Here is a 14,700-nt window from a genome sequence, read left to right on the forward strand (position 1 = left end):
GATAAGTCTGTGAGCCGCACAAGTCTTTGCTAACTTTACAAGCTAGTTCAACCAAACTCCTAGATTGTGGGTAACTATTGCTCAAAGACAGACCTCCTAGAATCACCTGATAAATGAATTTTTAAAATAGCTTCTTTATATGTGAAGCCATTTAAATGCCAAGACACAAGTTCAGGATTCCGTAAGCCAGATCCTCAGCTGGTGTAAATCAGCATAGCTCCACTAATGTCAATAGTGCAATGCTATTTACACCAAATGAGAATCCTGCCCTTTGTGTTTCCTGCAAAAGTTCATGGCCTGCAACCATAGTACCTCAGCCAGAGGATTCATCATTTCTCATAAGCAAAGCAAAGACAACTCAAGAAACACCCAGTATTGCACGAAGTGGCATGGCAATAGGGGATTGTCCCCTCACACCAGTATACCTCCATTTCAATTAAATTATTCCAAATTTACACAGCAACATGAAAGGAAAATCAGGCCGAGAATCTGATTCATTAGCAAAAAAGGCACAACTTACAGACTGTTTCCTTGTTCCTCTGTGGTAACTGGACAGCTACTGAAATATTCAGCTTCTAGTGTGAATGGAGCATCGATTCCAGTATGATTGGTAAGTATTAGTTGGCGTGTTACTATGCTCTTCAATGCAACTTCAGATCCAAAGTCCAACAGAAGATCTTGAGGACTTCGTAACATTTGCTTCTCATCACTAAAGATAAAAGTGACGTCAGATATTAAAGCTAGCACTCCTCTTTCTTCATAGCATAGAAACAGTTTAGGCAGAGTTGAGATTTCCAACATAAGGCAATTTTGATGTCCCTTGTTAAAATGACCAGCTAGCCTAAGATTTATACCACCAGCATTTGCCAGTATTGGTTTCCCTCAATTATATTCCTGTAGGAATTTATTTCAGGTGTAGTGATTATGCTGATCTGCCAAATTAAAACTATTTCTGGCTCACCTGAAAAAAAGAAACAGCAAGGACTTAAAGTACATCCTGAAACAGAGTAGTCATGTTAGGTATCACAAGGATACAATTAAAAATACCAGGCAGACGTAGGCTTTGAAATTATCAAGGACAGTTGCATTTGTTACATACCGGATTTGGCAATGTGGCAGGAAAACTTCGAAACAGCCCAGGATATTTGATCTTAAATTGTATGGTATAGAACTCAATACTTTAATATCCATATCTGAGAGTTAAATTTACATATTTTAAACATTGCAGACAGTTACTTTGGCTTGTAAAGGTATGATGGGCACAGGATCCCCATCCCTTGGCTGGCAGCGAGAGGGCTAATTCTTTCACTCCAAGCAGAGAAAGCAAAGATATTCAATCAGAATATAGATGGACTATTACAGTGTATTAGATGTTAAAAACCAACAAACAAGTCTGGGTGATTATTTTATAACACCTTCATTTACCTGGTAACTTTACTGTCACAAGGTATCAAGTATGTGACATGCAGTCCCTTTACTTGGCCAGAAATGCCCATAAAAAGAGGTTCAATCATATCTTCTATGCTACAGCAGAGGGTAAGGTCATTCAGCTCATCCTAACAGGAGAAAGTCACATCTTCTTTGTAAATGGAGTCAAACATACAGACGAAAGATGTCATCATCAAAAATGTATTAGTAAAACAGGTAAAAATCTTACTGGATTAAAAAAACCAACAGAATTGCAGGGGAAGACTGAGAAGTTTTACAGGTTGCTTGTCATGGATTTCCTACCAAAACACTGCATCAGATTTGTTTGGTAGTAGATACCAAATTAAAAATTTGCTGATGTTACTGTATGTTTTGCATCAACATCAAATACTGTAAACCTAAAAATGCACCATTACTGATTTTTGCCACATTTTCTGGTAGAAGCCTGTCTTTTCAGTGCAGGACTGCTTGTGGAAATGGAGCTCATTGTCTGGACACATTAATTCTGACCTCCCTCCTTTAAGTTTTTCCAGGTAAGGAAGAGTTAGGATATGTCTACACTACAGATGCTACAGTGGCATAGTTATGGCGCTGCAGCTGCACAGCTGTAGCACCGTAGTGTAGACACTTGCTACAGTGATGGAAGGGGTTTTCCCATTTCTCTCAAGAGGATGAGAGGTGGTAGGCAGGTCGACAGAAGAATTTTTCTGTCAACCTAATGGTGTCTATAGCAGGGTTTAGGGTGACAATTATGTCTCTCGGAGGGGTGAATTTTTCACACCCCTGAGAAATGAGCTAGATTGACCTAAGTTTTAGGTGTAGCCAAGCCTTAGAATGAGAGAGAAAAATGGTGAGAATTAATGTAAGGAAGATGTTTTCAGGACCATAAAGTAAAATTTAATCAATTTAATATGTATTAAGAATAAAGGTCAAAAATAGTTTTGTATATTACAAAAGCAGCATTAATCATTAAGTGTAAACAAAAGAGCATAGTAGAAAAAAAAATAAAACAAAGCAGCAAGCAAGCCGACTACAAAGTCAATTTAAGGTGCCTATAGTTTAAATCATATTATCTTCTGTCTTCAATCATGTTAGTCTATAAAGCATATCTGAAAGGCAGTTTGAGACAGATTTTATGCACAATTGCATTGTACTGTCCTTGCAAATACTGTTTTTGCCACATAGTCCTGAAATAAGAATCCCAGTGTTCTCTGTGCTATTAAAATTAGACCAGTTTTTAAACTTACCATAATATTAGCTGTTAGCTCTATACACAATTCTTTTTCTTCATGTGGGCCCAAAGTGCCACTTCTTGGGGAGACACTGGCAGAGCAGAAAGCTGACTGACTTCCGATAAGCTATCAAGTAGGATAAACACTTGAACATTCAGTTAACTGTGATGAAATCTACACCATTAAAAATTAATCTCCAAATTGGAAATGATTATCAGGATGAAGCAACACAGAGAATCTATATGTTTCAGGAAAATGATAGATCTGATATGTAGAGTCTGGACACGCTTTAATTCCACTACGTTAAGTTACTTAGATGCTTTTGTCCATTACTTTTTTTTTTTAATAGTAATTAGGGCTGTCAATTAATCACAGTTAATTCATGCAATTAACTCAATTTTTTTATCACAATTAATCGCACTTTTAAACAATAGAATACCAATTGAAATGTATTAAATATTTTTGGATATATTTCTACATTTTCAAATATATTAATTTAAATTACAACACAGAATACAAAGTGTACAGTGCTAACCTTATATTATTGTTTTTATTACAAATATTTGCACTGTAAAAATGATAAACAAAGAAATTGTATTTTTCAATTCACCTCACACATGTACTGAAGTGCAATCTCTTTATCGTGAAAGTGCAACTTACAAATAAAGGTTTTTTTTGTTACATAACTGCACTCAAACAACAAAACAATGTAAAGCTGTAGAGCCTACAAGTCCACTCAGTTCTACTTCTTGTTCAGCCAATCGCTAAGACAAACAAGTTTGTTTACATTTACGGGACATAATGTTTCCTGCTTATTTACAATGTCACCTTAAAAAGAGAACAGGCGTTTGCATGGCACTTTTGTAGCCGGCATTGCAAGGTATTTACGTGCCAGATGTGCTAAACATTCGTATGCCCCTTCATTCTTTGGTCACCATTCCAGAGGGCATGCTTCCATGCTGATGACTTTCGTTAAAAAAAAAAAATGCAAATTTGTGACTGAACTCCTTGGGGGAGAACTGTATGTCTCCTGCTCTGTTTTACCCACATTCTACCATATATTTCATGTTATAGCAATCTTGGATGATGACCCAGCACATGTTGTTCATTTTAAGAACACTTTCACTTCAGGTTTGACAAAATGCAAAGAAGGTTCCAATGTGAGATTTCTAAAGATAGCTACAGCACTCAACCCAAGGTTTAAGAATCTGAAGAGGGACGAGGTGTGGAGCATGCTTTCAGAAGTCTTAAAAGAGCAACACTCCGATGCGGAATCTACAGAACTGAACCACCAAAAAAGAAAATCAACCTTCTGCTGGTGGCATCTGACTGAGATGGTGAAAATGAATATGCGTCAGTCCGCATTGCTTTGGATTATTATCGAGCAGAACCCGTCATTGGCATGGACGCATGTCCTCTGGAAGGATAGTTGAAGCATGAAAGGACATTTTTAACGCATCTGGCATGTGAATATCTTGCAACGCTGGCTACAAACAGTGCCACACAAACACCTGTTGTCATTTTCAGGTGACACGTAAACAAGAAGTGGGCAGCATTATCTCCTGCACATGTAAACAAACCTGTTTGTTTGAGCGACTGGCTGAACAAGTAAGACTGAGTGGACTTGTAGGCTCTAACGTTTTACATTGTTTTATTTTTGAGTGCAGTTATTTTTTTTTACATAATTCTACATTTGTAAGTTCAGCTTTCATGATAAAGAGATTGCACTACATTATTTGTATTAGGTGAATTGAAAAATACTATTTCTTTTGTTTTTTTACTGTGCAAATATTTGTATATTTATAATAATAATGTAATATTATAATATATATAACAAAAATAATAATATAAAGTGAGCACTGTACACTTTGTATTCTGTGTGGTAATTGAAATCAATATATTTGAAAATATAGAAAACATCCAAAATATTTAAATGAATGCTCTTCTATTATTCTCGAACAATGCAATTAATCGTGATTAATTTTTGTAATCACTTGACAGCCCTAATAGTAATTATTATTATATGTACACTTTTCCCACACAAATCTGCCTCCAAAGCCCAAATGTGGTATAAAAGTCCAGAATGAGGGATTTCTCAGTTACCTCATAATATAATCACAGAATCATAAATTAATTCCAATAAATCAATGGAATTCCTGACACAGCACAATACGTTGTGTAACACGCAGGCTAAGTGTGTCCTGTCGCTTCTCTAGTGGCCAGTCAACATAGAGAATAAGATAGATCTACTGCTCCCAGTTAACAGAGTTACTCCTTTAGCTGAAGGGGAAAGGATTGTGCCTTAGTCCAGGGGTTCTCAACCCTTTTCCTGCTGAGGCCCCCCTCAACATGCTATAAAAACTCCAGGGCAAAGCGGGGGGTGGGAAGGGGACCCTTGGGCATAGGCATAGTTTGACTTCTATTTTGGGAGGTGAGGGCTGGTGGGGCTCGGGCCAGCTCCGCACAGGGGAGTCCAGGGAGGGAGCACCACCTCCACCCCCTGACTCACCTCAGCAGGCCACCTAGCCTGTCTGGGTTGTGGAGGACCGCAACCAAAAAATATAACTCAAAGGGGGGACTCAGCTCAAAAAGTTTGAAAACCACTCAGGGTGCAGGCAGGGGGGCACCTACGGGCTGTGTGCAGTGAGGGCTGTGGTTCAGGGTGCAGGGAGGGCATAGCTAGGGGCTGTGTGTGGGCAGGGAAGTAGCTCAGGGTGCAGGCAAGGGATAGCCCCGTGCCGCTCCTGGCTGGGGAAGGGGGATGCTGGCTTCAGCCCCGCACCGCTCCCAGCTTCAGCCCCACGTGCGGCTAGGGGCACCGGGTTTCAGCTGCGGGACCGTGCGGCCCCCCTGAAAGGGCTCACAGACTGCCAGGGGGCCACAGACCCCTGGTTGAGTACCGCTGCTTTAGAGCAAGTGTTCCCAGATTTAATTCCTGCTGATGACCCAATCAAGGGGTGACTACACATAGGACACATCGCAGAAGTTATCTTATTATTATTTTTTATTATTTGTATTGTGATAGCAACTACAGAGCTCAGCCCCTATCTTGTGTCATAGAATCACAGAATTCAGAGTTGGAAGAGACCTCAGGAGATCATCTAGTCCAACCCCTTGCTCAAAGCAGGACCAATCCCCAACTAAATCATCCCAGCCAGGGCTTTGTCAAGCCTGACCTTGAAAACCTCTAAGGAAGGAGATTCAACCATCTCCCTAGGTAACCCATTCCAGTGCTTCACCACCCTCCGAGTGAAAAAGTTTTTCCTAACATCCAACCTAAACCTCCCCCGCTGCAACTTGAGAGCATTACTCCTTGTTCTGTCATCTGGTACCACTGAGAACAGCCTAGATTCATCCTCTTTGGAACCCCCCCTTCAGGGAGTTGAAAGCAGCTATCAAATTCCACCTCATTCTTCTCTTCTGCAGACTAAACAATCCCAGTTTCCTCAGCCTTGCCTCATAAGTCATGTGCTCCAGCCCCTAATTATTTTTGTTGCCCTCCACTGGACTCTTTCCAATTTTTCCACATCCTTCTTGTAGTGTGGGGCCCAAAACTGGACACAGTACTCCAGATGAGGCCTCACCAATGTCGAATAGAGGGGAATAATCACTTCCCTCGATCTGCTGGCAATGCCCCTACTTATACAGCTCAAAATGCTGTTAGCCTTCTTGGCAATAAGGGCACACTGTCGACTCATATCCAGCTTCTCATCCACTGTAACCCCTAGGTCCTTTTCTGCAGAACTGCTGCCTAGTCATTTGGTCCCTAGTCTGTAGCAGTACATGGGATTCTTCTGTCCTAATTGCAGGACTCTGCACTTGTCCTTGTTGAACCTCATCAGATTTCTTTTGGCCCAATCCTCTATTTTGTCTAGGTCCCTCTGTATCCTATCCCTACCTCCCAGCGTATCTACCACTCCTCCCAGTTTAGTGTCACTACTAACTGTCACAGTAGAAAGTCACTTACCTCTTCCCAAAAGTATTTTGCTGGCAGCAGTGTCTGGTTAAAGAGTTTGACAGTAGCTTGTGCTGGAACTCCAATATAAATTTCACTGAACACCAAGTGACTAGACATCAGACATGCTTGGGGGGTCTGAACTTCAACAAAAACAGGAAGATGACTGGAAATAGACCCAGAAATGGCCCAGTTTTACTGTTGCGTAGTTAGTGAATTTACACAGACATTCTGGGAAGCATGAGGGTAGTGTTAATTTAGCAATATGTGTAATTGAGCAGCTTATTGATATATTATACTATTCTGAGTGCTGCAGGTGTGGGTCATTGTCCGTGGTGTTTCAGGAGACAAAAATATCAAAACTAAAATATGGCTTAAAGGAAAACTTCCATTTTTTTCCTCACCTTCCTTCTCCATTTTCGACATCTAGCTCTAATACTGTCTGGAGACGTTGACATAGCAAGGACCTGAACAGAACTGACACGCTGCATTTGCCCAAAGGAGGTATTTCTCCATCAGATGGCTGAATCGTGAATGGGGATGCCTAGGTGATAGAGAAACAAATGTGAATGTCACTCAAAACCTTGCTAGGCAATGTAAAATGCTGAACCCAAGTTCTCAGTTTGGTAAGCGCTTTGCATACCATGCAGCTAAAGACCCAAACTGAAGAACTCAGGATATCGATCAGGAGACTGAGAATACAGCACATGACATTGTGGATCTTCCACTGTTTAAGGTAAGAAGTAACTTTTAATTAACTAGATAGGGTCCCTCATTTAGTTCTGCTAGCCTGACCCATTCTGTCCAAGAAAGCTGTGCTTACAAAATGTCTTTAGACCAAATTTTGGCCAACAATCATGTCCAACTTTTACTGACTACAGTAGGAATTACATGAACAACTTGAAGGGCAGAATTTTGCCTTCTTTGTTTTAGAGATATGGACCTACAATGATTCTTTATATAAAAATAAAAAGCATCTATCCCAGATTCTAGGTGTCCTAGACATTTATTTTAAAACACAAAGCATGACAAATCCAGCCACAAACGCAACCATATGCTAGCAATAATCAGATATCCGATACAGCTCCCTATGCTCCTCAGAGTCAACCCTCTGCCACCAGCCTCCCTACCCGCAAAATCCTGGATTTGTAGCATGCTCTGAAGGTCAACATATTCTGGCTATCACAGACCAAAGTGGGGAGTGTGTTCCAAAACAAACAGGCCCTCCTGGGAAACACCCTGCCAGCAGCCCCTTCTCTTTTAAACAAGAAACCTCCATCTTGCTTCCGCTGACCTTAACTGCAACTGTATAATATGAAGAGAGACATGATCTTTCAAAGTAAGTAAGTTTCAGGCCTTTATATGTCAAAGACAATCTTCATCATCATCTTAATCCAGAAACTCATGGGCAGCCAACTCAGATTACAAAGGACCAATGTAATGTACTTGCTTAACAAATTTCCAGCATCAGGCTCCAAAGAGATTTAATATGTACCCCAGGCAGAGTATGACAGTGGCATGAATCACTATGTCCAGATCTTTCCCTTGAAAGAACATGGGACCAAATCTGGTTTTCAGTGAGGGTGGCAGAGATACACCTTCCTGTTCATAATAGTTCTCTGTTCATAACAGCTACGAATGTACCAAGATGGACAGTGCCAAAATATTCTGGGGAGCGGGACAGATAAATCTGGCACTGGGGACAGGTACACAAGAACATTAGTGTGACCACCATTTTAAACCATGTCTAAGCCAGTTCTTGGCCAACAGATACTATCTAAGAGAAGAAAGATTTCCTCGACAAACAATGGGGTCAAGAATGTGGATGGAATATATTTGATACGTAACATTCTAGGTGATCGTAAACAATGCTTTTGGTATTTTGTTGGGTATGAAGTTTTATAGTTGTTTTTGTGACAAATTTGCACTTTTTCAAATGTATTGTTTAATAACCATAAGGCCCAATCCTTCAAGGTGCTGATATCCTTCCAGGAGGCTCCTATTAACAGCAGTGGGAGTTGAGGTCATTCACTGCCCCTGAGGATATGCTCAGCATATCACAGAATTAGGCCAGCAGGGAATTTGTCCTAGGCACATTATAAATAGAAACAAAGAAAAATAGCTAAACATTATTGCACTTAATAAAACTTGTGCTGTACTTTCTTGATGTGCAAAAATCAGTTTGTTCATCATCATAAGAAAACTGAAAATTACTTTTCTGATTTGGGGAATGAAATTTAGTGCCCTGGGAGCTGAGACACAAATGATAAAGAAGATAGTGTAGCTGGTTCTGGGCAGAGTCTTACAGAACTATATTACCAGTCTTATAAAGAACCTCTTGGAACGACTTACATCTTCGTTCCTTTCAGCTAAGCAAGCTTGACTTTCTTGCATTCTCCACCATGCTGGCAATTGACTTAGGTTTTGAATCTCAAAGGTACTTAACACATTTTCTCCCAATTTAATCAAACCTAAATGGAGTGATGGAACATCAATAGAGAGAGCTGGACCCTAGGACACCAAGAAATATACATTAAAATGGATATCAATATCGAAATTGCCTGATTAAAAAGCATACATTAGCTAAGATTTGTGTTTATATTAACTTATAACAGAAAGCAAAGGTTCAGTTTCTAATACAGAAGAGATCATAAAATCATCAATATCCTTCTTCTGATTAATACATCGCACTACACTTAGATTTCATTTGTGGCCCGGGAGTCCCTCAATGCTAACAGGCAGAGGGCACCCCATACCATAACTCACCTCTGGCCTGATACAAACACATTCCCCCAAAACACTGTTGGCATAATCTGTATCTAAAAGGTGTCATGTAAGATATGCAAACCAATAACATGCTGGTCATTAATATTATGGATGATGAATGTACGGGTGGTGTATAAAGAAATATAAATGTGTGCTGGAAATACGTTCTTAAAAGGTGTTTTGGAAACAGTCTGTCCTAGACAGGCCTAGACCCTAAGCCCAGCCTGTCCTAGACAGACCTGTCCTGGCCTGTTTTCCTGTGTCTCCAGTGTACACTGAGCCAGGTAATACCTCAGAAGACAATGAAGATTACATCTACATATACATCCACATAAAAAAGCCATCAAGCTAAATGCATGGGGTGGGGGAGAAGACAACTTAATGATTATGATGCAGCCTTCCTGGCTCTTGAAAGGGTGACAGTCGACCTTGGTAAATATAAGCAGAAAGAGAGTGACAGTTTGGCATCCATCACCTGGCAGATAAAGGGGAAGCAGCACCTTCTGAGTTCCTGAAGAGTGGATCCTCTTGGCCTGCACACCAAGAGTAGCTGGAAATGACTTTTGGTGAGAAACCTGCTTCAACAAAATTGTAACTTGCTGAAGTTAAGTTTTAGTCACTAGAAAGTGTGTTTTGTTTTATTTGTAATCATATCCGTGTCTTCTATTCTTACTTATTATCATTTAAATACGTTCCTTTTAATAGACAATCCATCTCAGTGCTGTGTATTAAACAGAAGGGTAAAGTCCTCAGCTAAACTAACAGCTCTTTGCTCTTTGGAGGCAGCAAGCTTAACAACCTCTGTCAGTATCCAGTGAAAGGTATTGGATACTGCAGGTCCAGGTCAGATGGTTTTGGGGGAAACTCGGGACTGGAAGAGCTGTTGGTGTTATCCTGCAAGGAGTAACCAGGCTGAGGTCATTGTGCAGTGAGCATGCTTCTGGTGTCAGGGCTCTCAGCCAAAACTGCACAGTACAGAAGCACTTAGGGTTACAGGACAGGTGGTGACAGAATCGTTACTATCTGGGTGACATTCATGCCAGTACTTTTATGTGAATTTAGTATTCCTGCAAAGGCTTCTGATAACCCTAAAGACTGAAATCCTCTTTTCGGGCCTGATCCAAAGCCCACTAAAGTCAATGGGAGTCTTTCCATTTACTTCAGTGGGTTTTAGATTAGGCCCTTTCTGCAAAGAACATATACAGCACAGGGAGCAGCAGAGGAAGCCTGCCCATACTGCCTCACCTGTATCTTCCCTGTGCTGTGGGCCAGACTTCTCGAAGGCCCAGGCTACCTGTCTGTAGCAGCAATTTGCAGCCACACAATTTGGACCTGCAAAAATGAACTGCGGGTACAAACTGCACCCACAACTCAAATGTGCCCTACCTACCCAATTGTGGGCACAAACTAGATTACTCCGATTTCTCTTCATCATTTATTTGAGGGGTACAAACTGTATGCACAAAAAGGAGGCAGGCCCTTTAAAAACTTTAGCCCCTTGAAAATCTAGCCTTGTACTTCAACCCGAGGATTATCTCAGAGCACTGCCTATACCCTAGAAAAATTACTAATTAATTATAAGAGTGTCAGCCCTGGGTCCTGTCTCTGTTCCCTCAGAACAAGGTTGAAGAGAGTTTGGCTGCCTGCGTAGACAGTGCCATATACATTTGGCTTACACTCAACTTGATGGCATTTATCTGTTTCTGTGTATGAAACACAATAACACCTAATTAATTTCAAAATGTCCAAAAATGTTTTAGGCAGCAATGGGCAGAAACCTATTGACTCTGGTGAAAATTGGAAGAGGGAAAAGGGGGACACATGAAGCCCCTGGCATCTGGTTAGCGGAACAGCAGCTTTAGCCACCTCTGTAATTGTCTCAGAGAAAAATGGAAGAACTGGTTGATGGCAACCATTAACACCTTCCAGCATAAAAATACCCCCCATTTCAGTTCTGCTTATTGTCCCAATACAGTGTAAAATGCTGAATGACTTATCTTCCAGACAGAAAGAAAAGAAATACGATGGGAGGGAATGGGGGGGCATACACACAGCCCCTAGCATGGGTCGGGGAGAAGAATGCAGGGATCTTGGCATGGGGGGAAGGATACAGAGGTACTGGCATGAGAAGACAGGGGTAGGTACACAAATACACAGTGTGACACTGCACCCCATAATCTTCACAGTGATATTATTATGATATGATTATGGCATAATTATGATGCATTTTATGCAAGATGGGTTATGTGAGATGTCATTGGAAAGGTTATGATTTGCTGTACATGATTATCCTATTTGTATGCATGTATCATTTTTGAATACATTGGAAGGGCCAATTCAGAGCAATGGGCCATCAGGAAAAAACAAGAGGCCTTAGGAGAAGCTTATCCCCCACCTGGTAAACCTTCCTGTCAACGCTCCAAATAGGCTGTGAACGATGGCTGCTATGACTCTACAAGGACATGTGATGAGACCACGTCTCTAGACTCCATCTTGGGATGTCAGTATTTTTCCACAGACCAGTCTGGAAACCAAGCTTTGGGAACAAAGGATTCCCACCATATGCAAAAGTTATACAAGGCAGGTAGTGACATCATCTGGTGTTCTTCGCTCCCCACACAAGAAAACTCCTGAAAAGACCTGAGGAATAAAGACTGAACTGGGAGAAGTGCTGGACCCAGACTAAAGGGATTTTTAGCCTGTGAATGAAACACCTGGGGATTCCAAGCTGTAAAGCAAGTGCAGCTTGCCCCTTAAGAAACTACAGCCTGCTTGTATCATCTCTTAGGGTGAGAATCTGCTATTCATATCTAATCCATTTAGTATATTACGTTTAGTTTGCGGTTTTGTTTATTTGCTAGGTAATCTGATTTGATCTATTTGCTATCACTTAAAATCTATCTTTTGTAGTTAATAAACTTCTTTTTGCTTTATCTAAACGAGTGAGTTGGAGTGAAGTGTGTGGGAATCATAACTCAGGGGCTGTTGCGTAACAAAAACTGTTGCATATTCCTCTCCCCATTGAGGGAGGGGGGTGAATTTTATGAGCTTACGCTGTACAGTTCCCTGTGCAATGCAAGACAGTATAATTTTGGGTTTACACTTCAGAGGAGGTGCATGCCTGAGTAGCTGAGAGTAGCCTTCCCATGCAGGGGCTGGTCAGAGAGCCTGCTTGTAACTGCAGCTGGGTGTGTCCCTACCTGTTTGTATGCTGGTGAAAGTGCACGCTGGAGTGCTTTGTAGCTTGTCACAGCAGTACAGTGTGAGAGGGAGTCCAAGCTGGTGGGTCAGGGGGCTCAGTGGTACCCCAGTTCCAGGTGGAGAGCCCAGGAAGAACCCGTCACACATAGATCCTATGGCATGGGCAACCCTGGTATGGAAGGCATAACACGGAGCACAAGAGCTCCTGACATCACAAGGGGAGAATGGGGGACAGTGGTATAGGGGGAGGGAGGAATGGAGGACACACATCCCCTGGAATGTGGCAGAGGGGGCAATGAAGGGGCATACAGAGCCTCTGTAATTGGGAGGGAGAATGGGAGACGCTGGAATGGAGGGAATGGGATAGGGTGCAAACAGAACCCCTGGCATGGGGTAGGTGGAAGTGGGTTACAAGGAGTCCCTGAAATAGAGGAGGAAGTTAGGGTAGCATAAAGGGACCTTGTGGTGGGGAATGGAAGAATGCAAGGAGCCCCAATGTGTGCCATGAGCTCAGCCTATAGAAGCAACGAATTGTGCAGCCCTCTAGTTTATGTACACCTATTACAACAAGAGTTCTAACTAGTGATGAAATAAGGGATTTCTTCTAGGTATTGGACTGAGACCACCAACTCATTTCACATAGGCCACTCACCAACCATTAGATAGTACCAAACGTCAGACACCCAAAAGGTGAAAGGTTATATTTATACATATATCATTATCAGCTCTCTCAGCCAGCCCATCCTCCTGAAATGTTGTATGTATTGTCACCTTAAAAGCAGCCTCCACATGCAGCACAACTGGCTCCACAGAGTGCTCGATTTTACAATGCAGGTTATGGCTGGCATATCCAGGTTTGCTTCCAGTAAAATTCAATTCAAATTCACAGAATTCATTGGCTTCTAGAAAAGAAAAATTCAGTTTCTTCAAAATCATCATCTTTCCCCTCCTCCCCACTTTACACGGCTAAATCCCCAAAGCCTTTGAACGTCAATGGGAAGACTCCCATTGACTTCCATCTGCTTTGGATCAGGCCCTAATTTCACAAACGTGTTGACAACATCACACTCTACCATTTCTTTCTTAATGTAACACTCAACAATTTAAATATTTCTACTAATAATTATTTACAAAGCACAGAAACTTTACCTAACACTCCAGTATAAGGTTCAACTTCAACTATATCATGTGCACTGATTTTTCCCCATGTATATTTGATGGATGATTTGCTGTTATTCCACATCTAAAACAATTGAAAAATTAATGAGCTAAATAATGCACTTTATGCTTTCACGGGAGTCTGCAAAATGCCAATATGTTGTCAATAGTGCTGCCTTAGAAACAAGGTATTTCAGTGTTTGCACTGTTTCAATTTTATCTTCAACAGTGAACTCATGTCAAAACCATTCTACTATAAACATGCTAAGATCAGTTTTAGGATGTGACAGGTCTATCTAGTTATTTGCATGGCCTGTATCACCATAGTACTTGAACCCCTTCCCTGAAATGAATCAAGAACAAACAAAAAACATAAAACCCAAGAGTTTAAAGCAACATTGACGGTTAAAGTTAAATCCAGAAAAATGTGGCTAACCAAAGCTACTGTTAGAATACAGCAATATAAGCACTCCCATTACGCCCATGAAGCCTAGTTACATGCACTGAACAACAACATAAAGGTAGAAGCAAACAAACCTTAAATATTTTTTTTACATTTACGCCAATAAAGTTTTCTCCAGGGATGATAATGATATAGGGTTCCAAAAGGAGTTGAAATGGTTCCGTTGAACCTTTAACTTCTATTTCCAGTGCAATCACATCATCTGTTTTGGATTCTGAATTTCCAAGCATCACCTGCTTTTCTGAGCTGTGTGAGGAAATCATTAGAATTACTGAGCAGATTTTGCATTTATATATGATCTGATCTAGTGTGATATAGGGGGTTTGATTTGCCTTTAACTTACACTGAAGTGAATCAGCTGTAACTTTACTGAAGCCATGAAATAAAACTGGAATGACAGGAGAATCAGACCCAGGGTATCTAGTGGTTAGAATAGGACACTGGGAGTCAAGACTCCAGTGACCTATTGCCTGGTCTGCTACCATATTGCCTTTTGA

At 41.1% G+C, this 14,700-nt stretch overlaps 1 protein-coding gene across 1 annotated transcript in view; it reads right to left on the reverse strand.

Moving 5' to 3' along the window:
* The window catches only part of DLEC1 (DLEC1 cilia and flagella associated protein), a 53,505-nt gene that overhangs the window by 13,844 nt on the left and 24,961 nt on the right, over positions 1-14,700 (reverse strand). The window contains exons 16-24 of the mRNA XM_084620177.1: positions 14,278-14,449; positions 13,732-13,825; positions 13,354-13,484; positions 8,968-9,126; positions 7,020-7,159; positions 6,628-6,781; positions 2,676-2,786; positions 1,426-1,556; positions 521-709 (exon numbers count right to left, since the gene is read on the reverse strand). Of these exons, the coding sequence (XP_084476303.1) occupies positions 521-709; positions 1,426-1,556; positions 2,676-2,786; positions 6,628-6,781; positions 7,020-7,159; positions 8,968-9,126; positions 13,354-13,484; positions 13,732-13,825; positions 14,278-14,449 (1,281 nt within the window). The remainder of the gene's footprint in view (positions 1-520; positions 710-1,425; positions 1,557-2,675; positions 2,787-6,627; positions 6,782-7,019; positions 7,160-8,967; positions 9,127-13,353; positions 13,485-13,731; positions 13,826-14,277; positions 14,450-14,700) is intronic.

Source organism: Lepidochelys olivacea (assembly GCF_965140295.1).
Source record: "Lepidochelys olivacea isolate rLepOli2 genome assembly, chromosome: 2".
Classification (NCBI taxonomy): domain Eukaryota; kingdom Metazoa; phylum Chordata; order Testudines; family Cheloniidae; genus Lepidochelys; species Lepidochelys olivacea.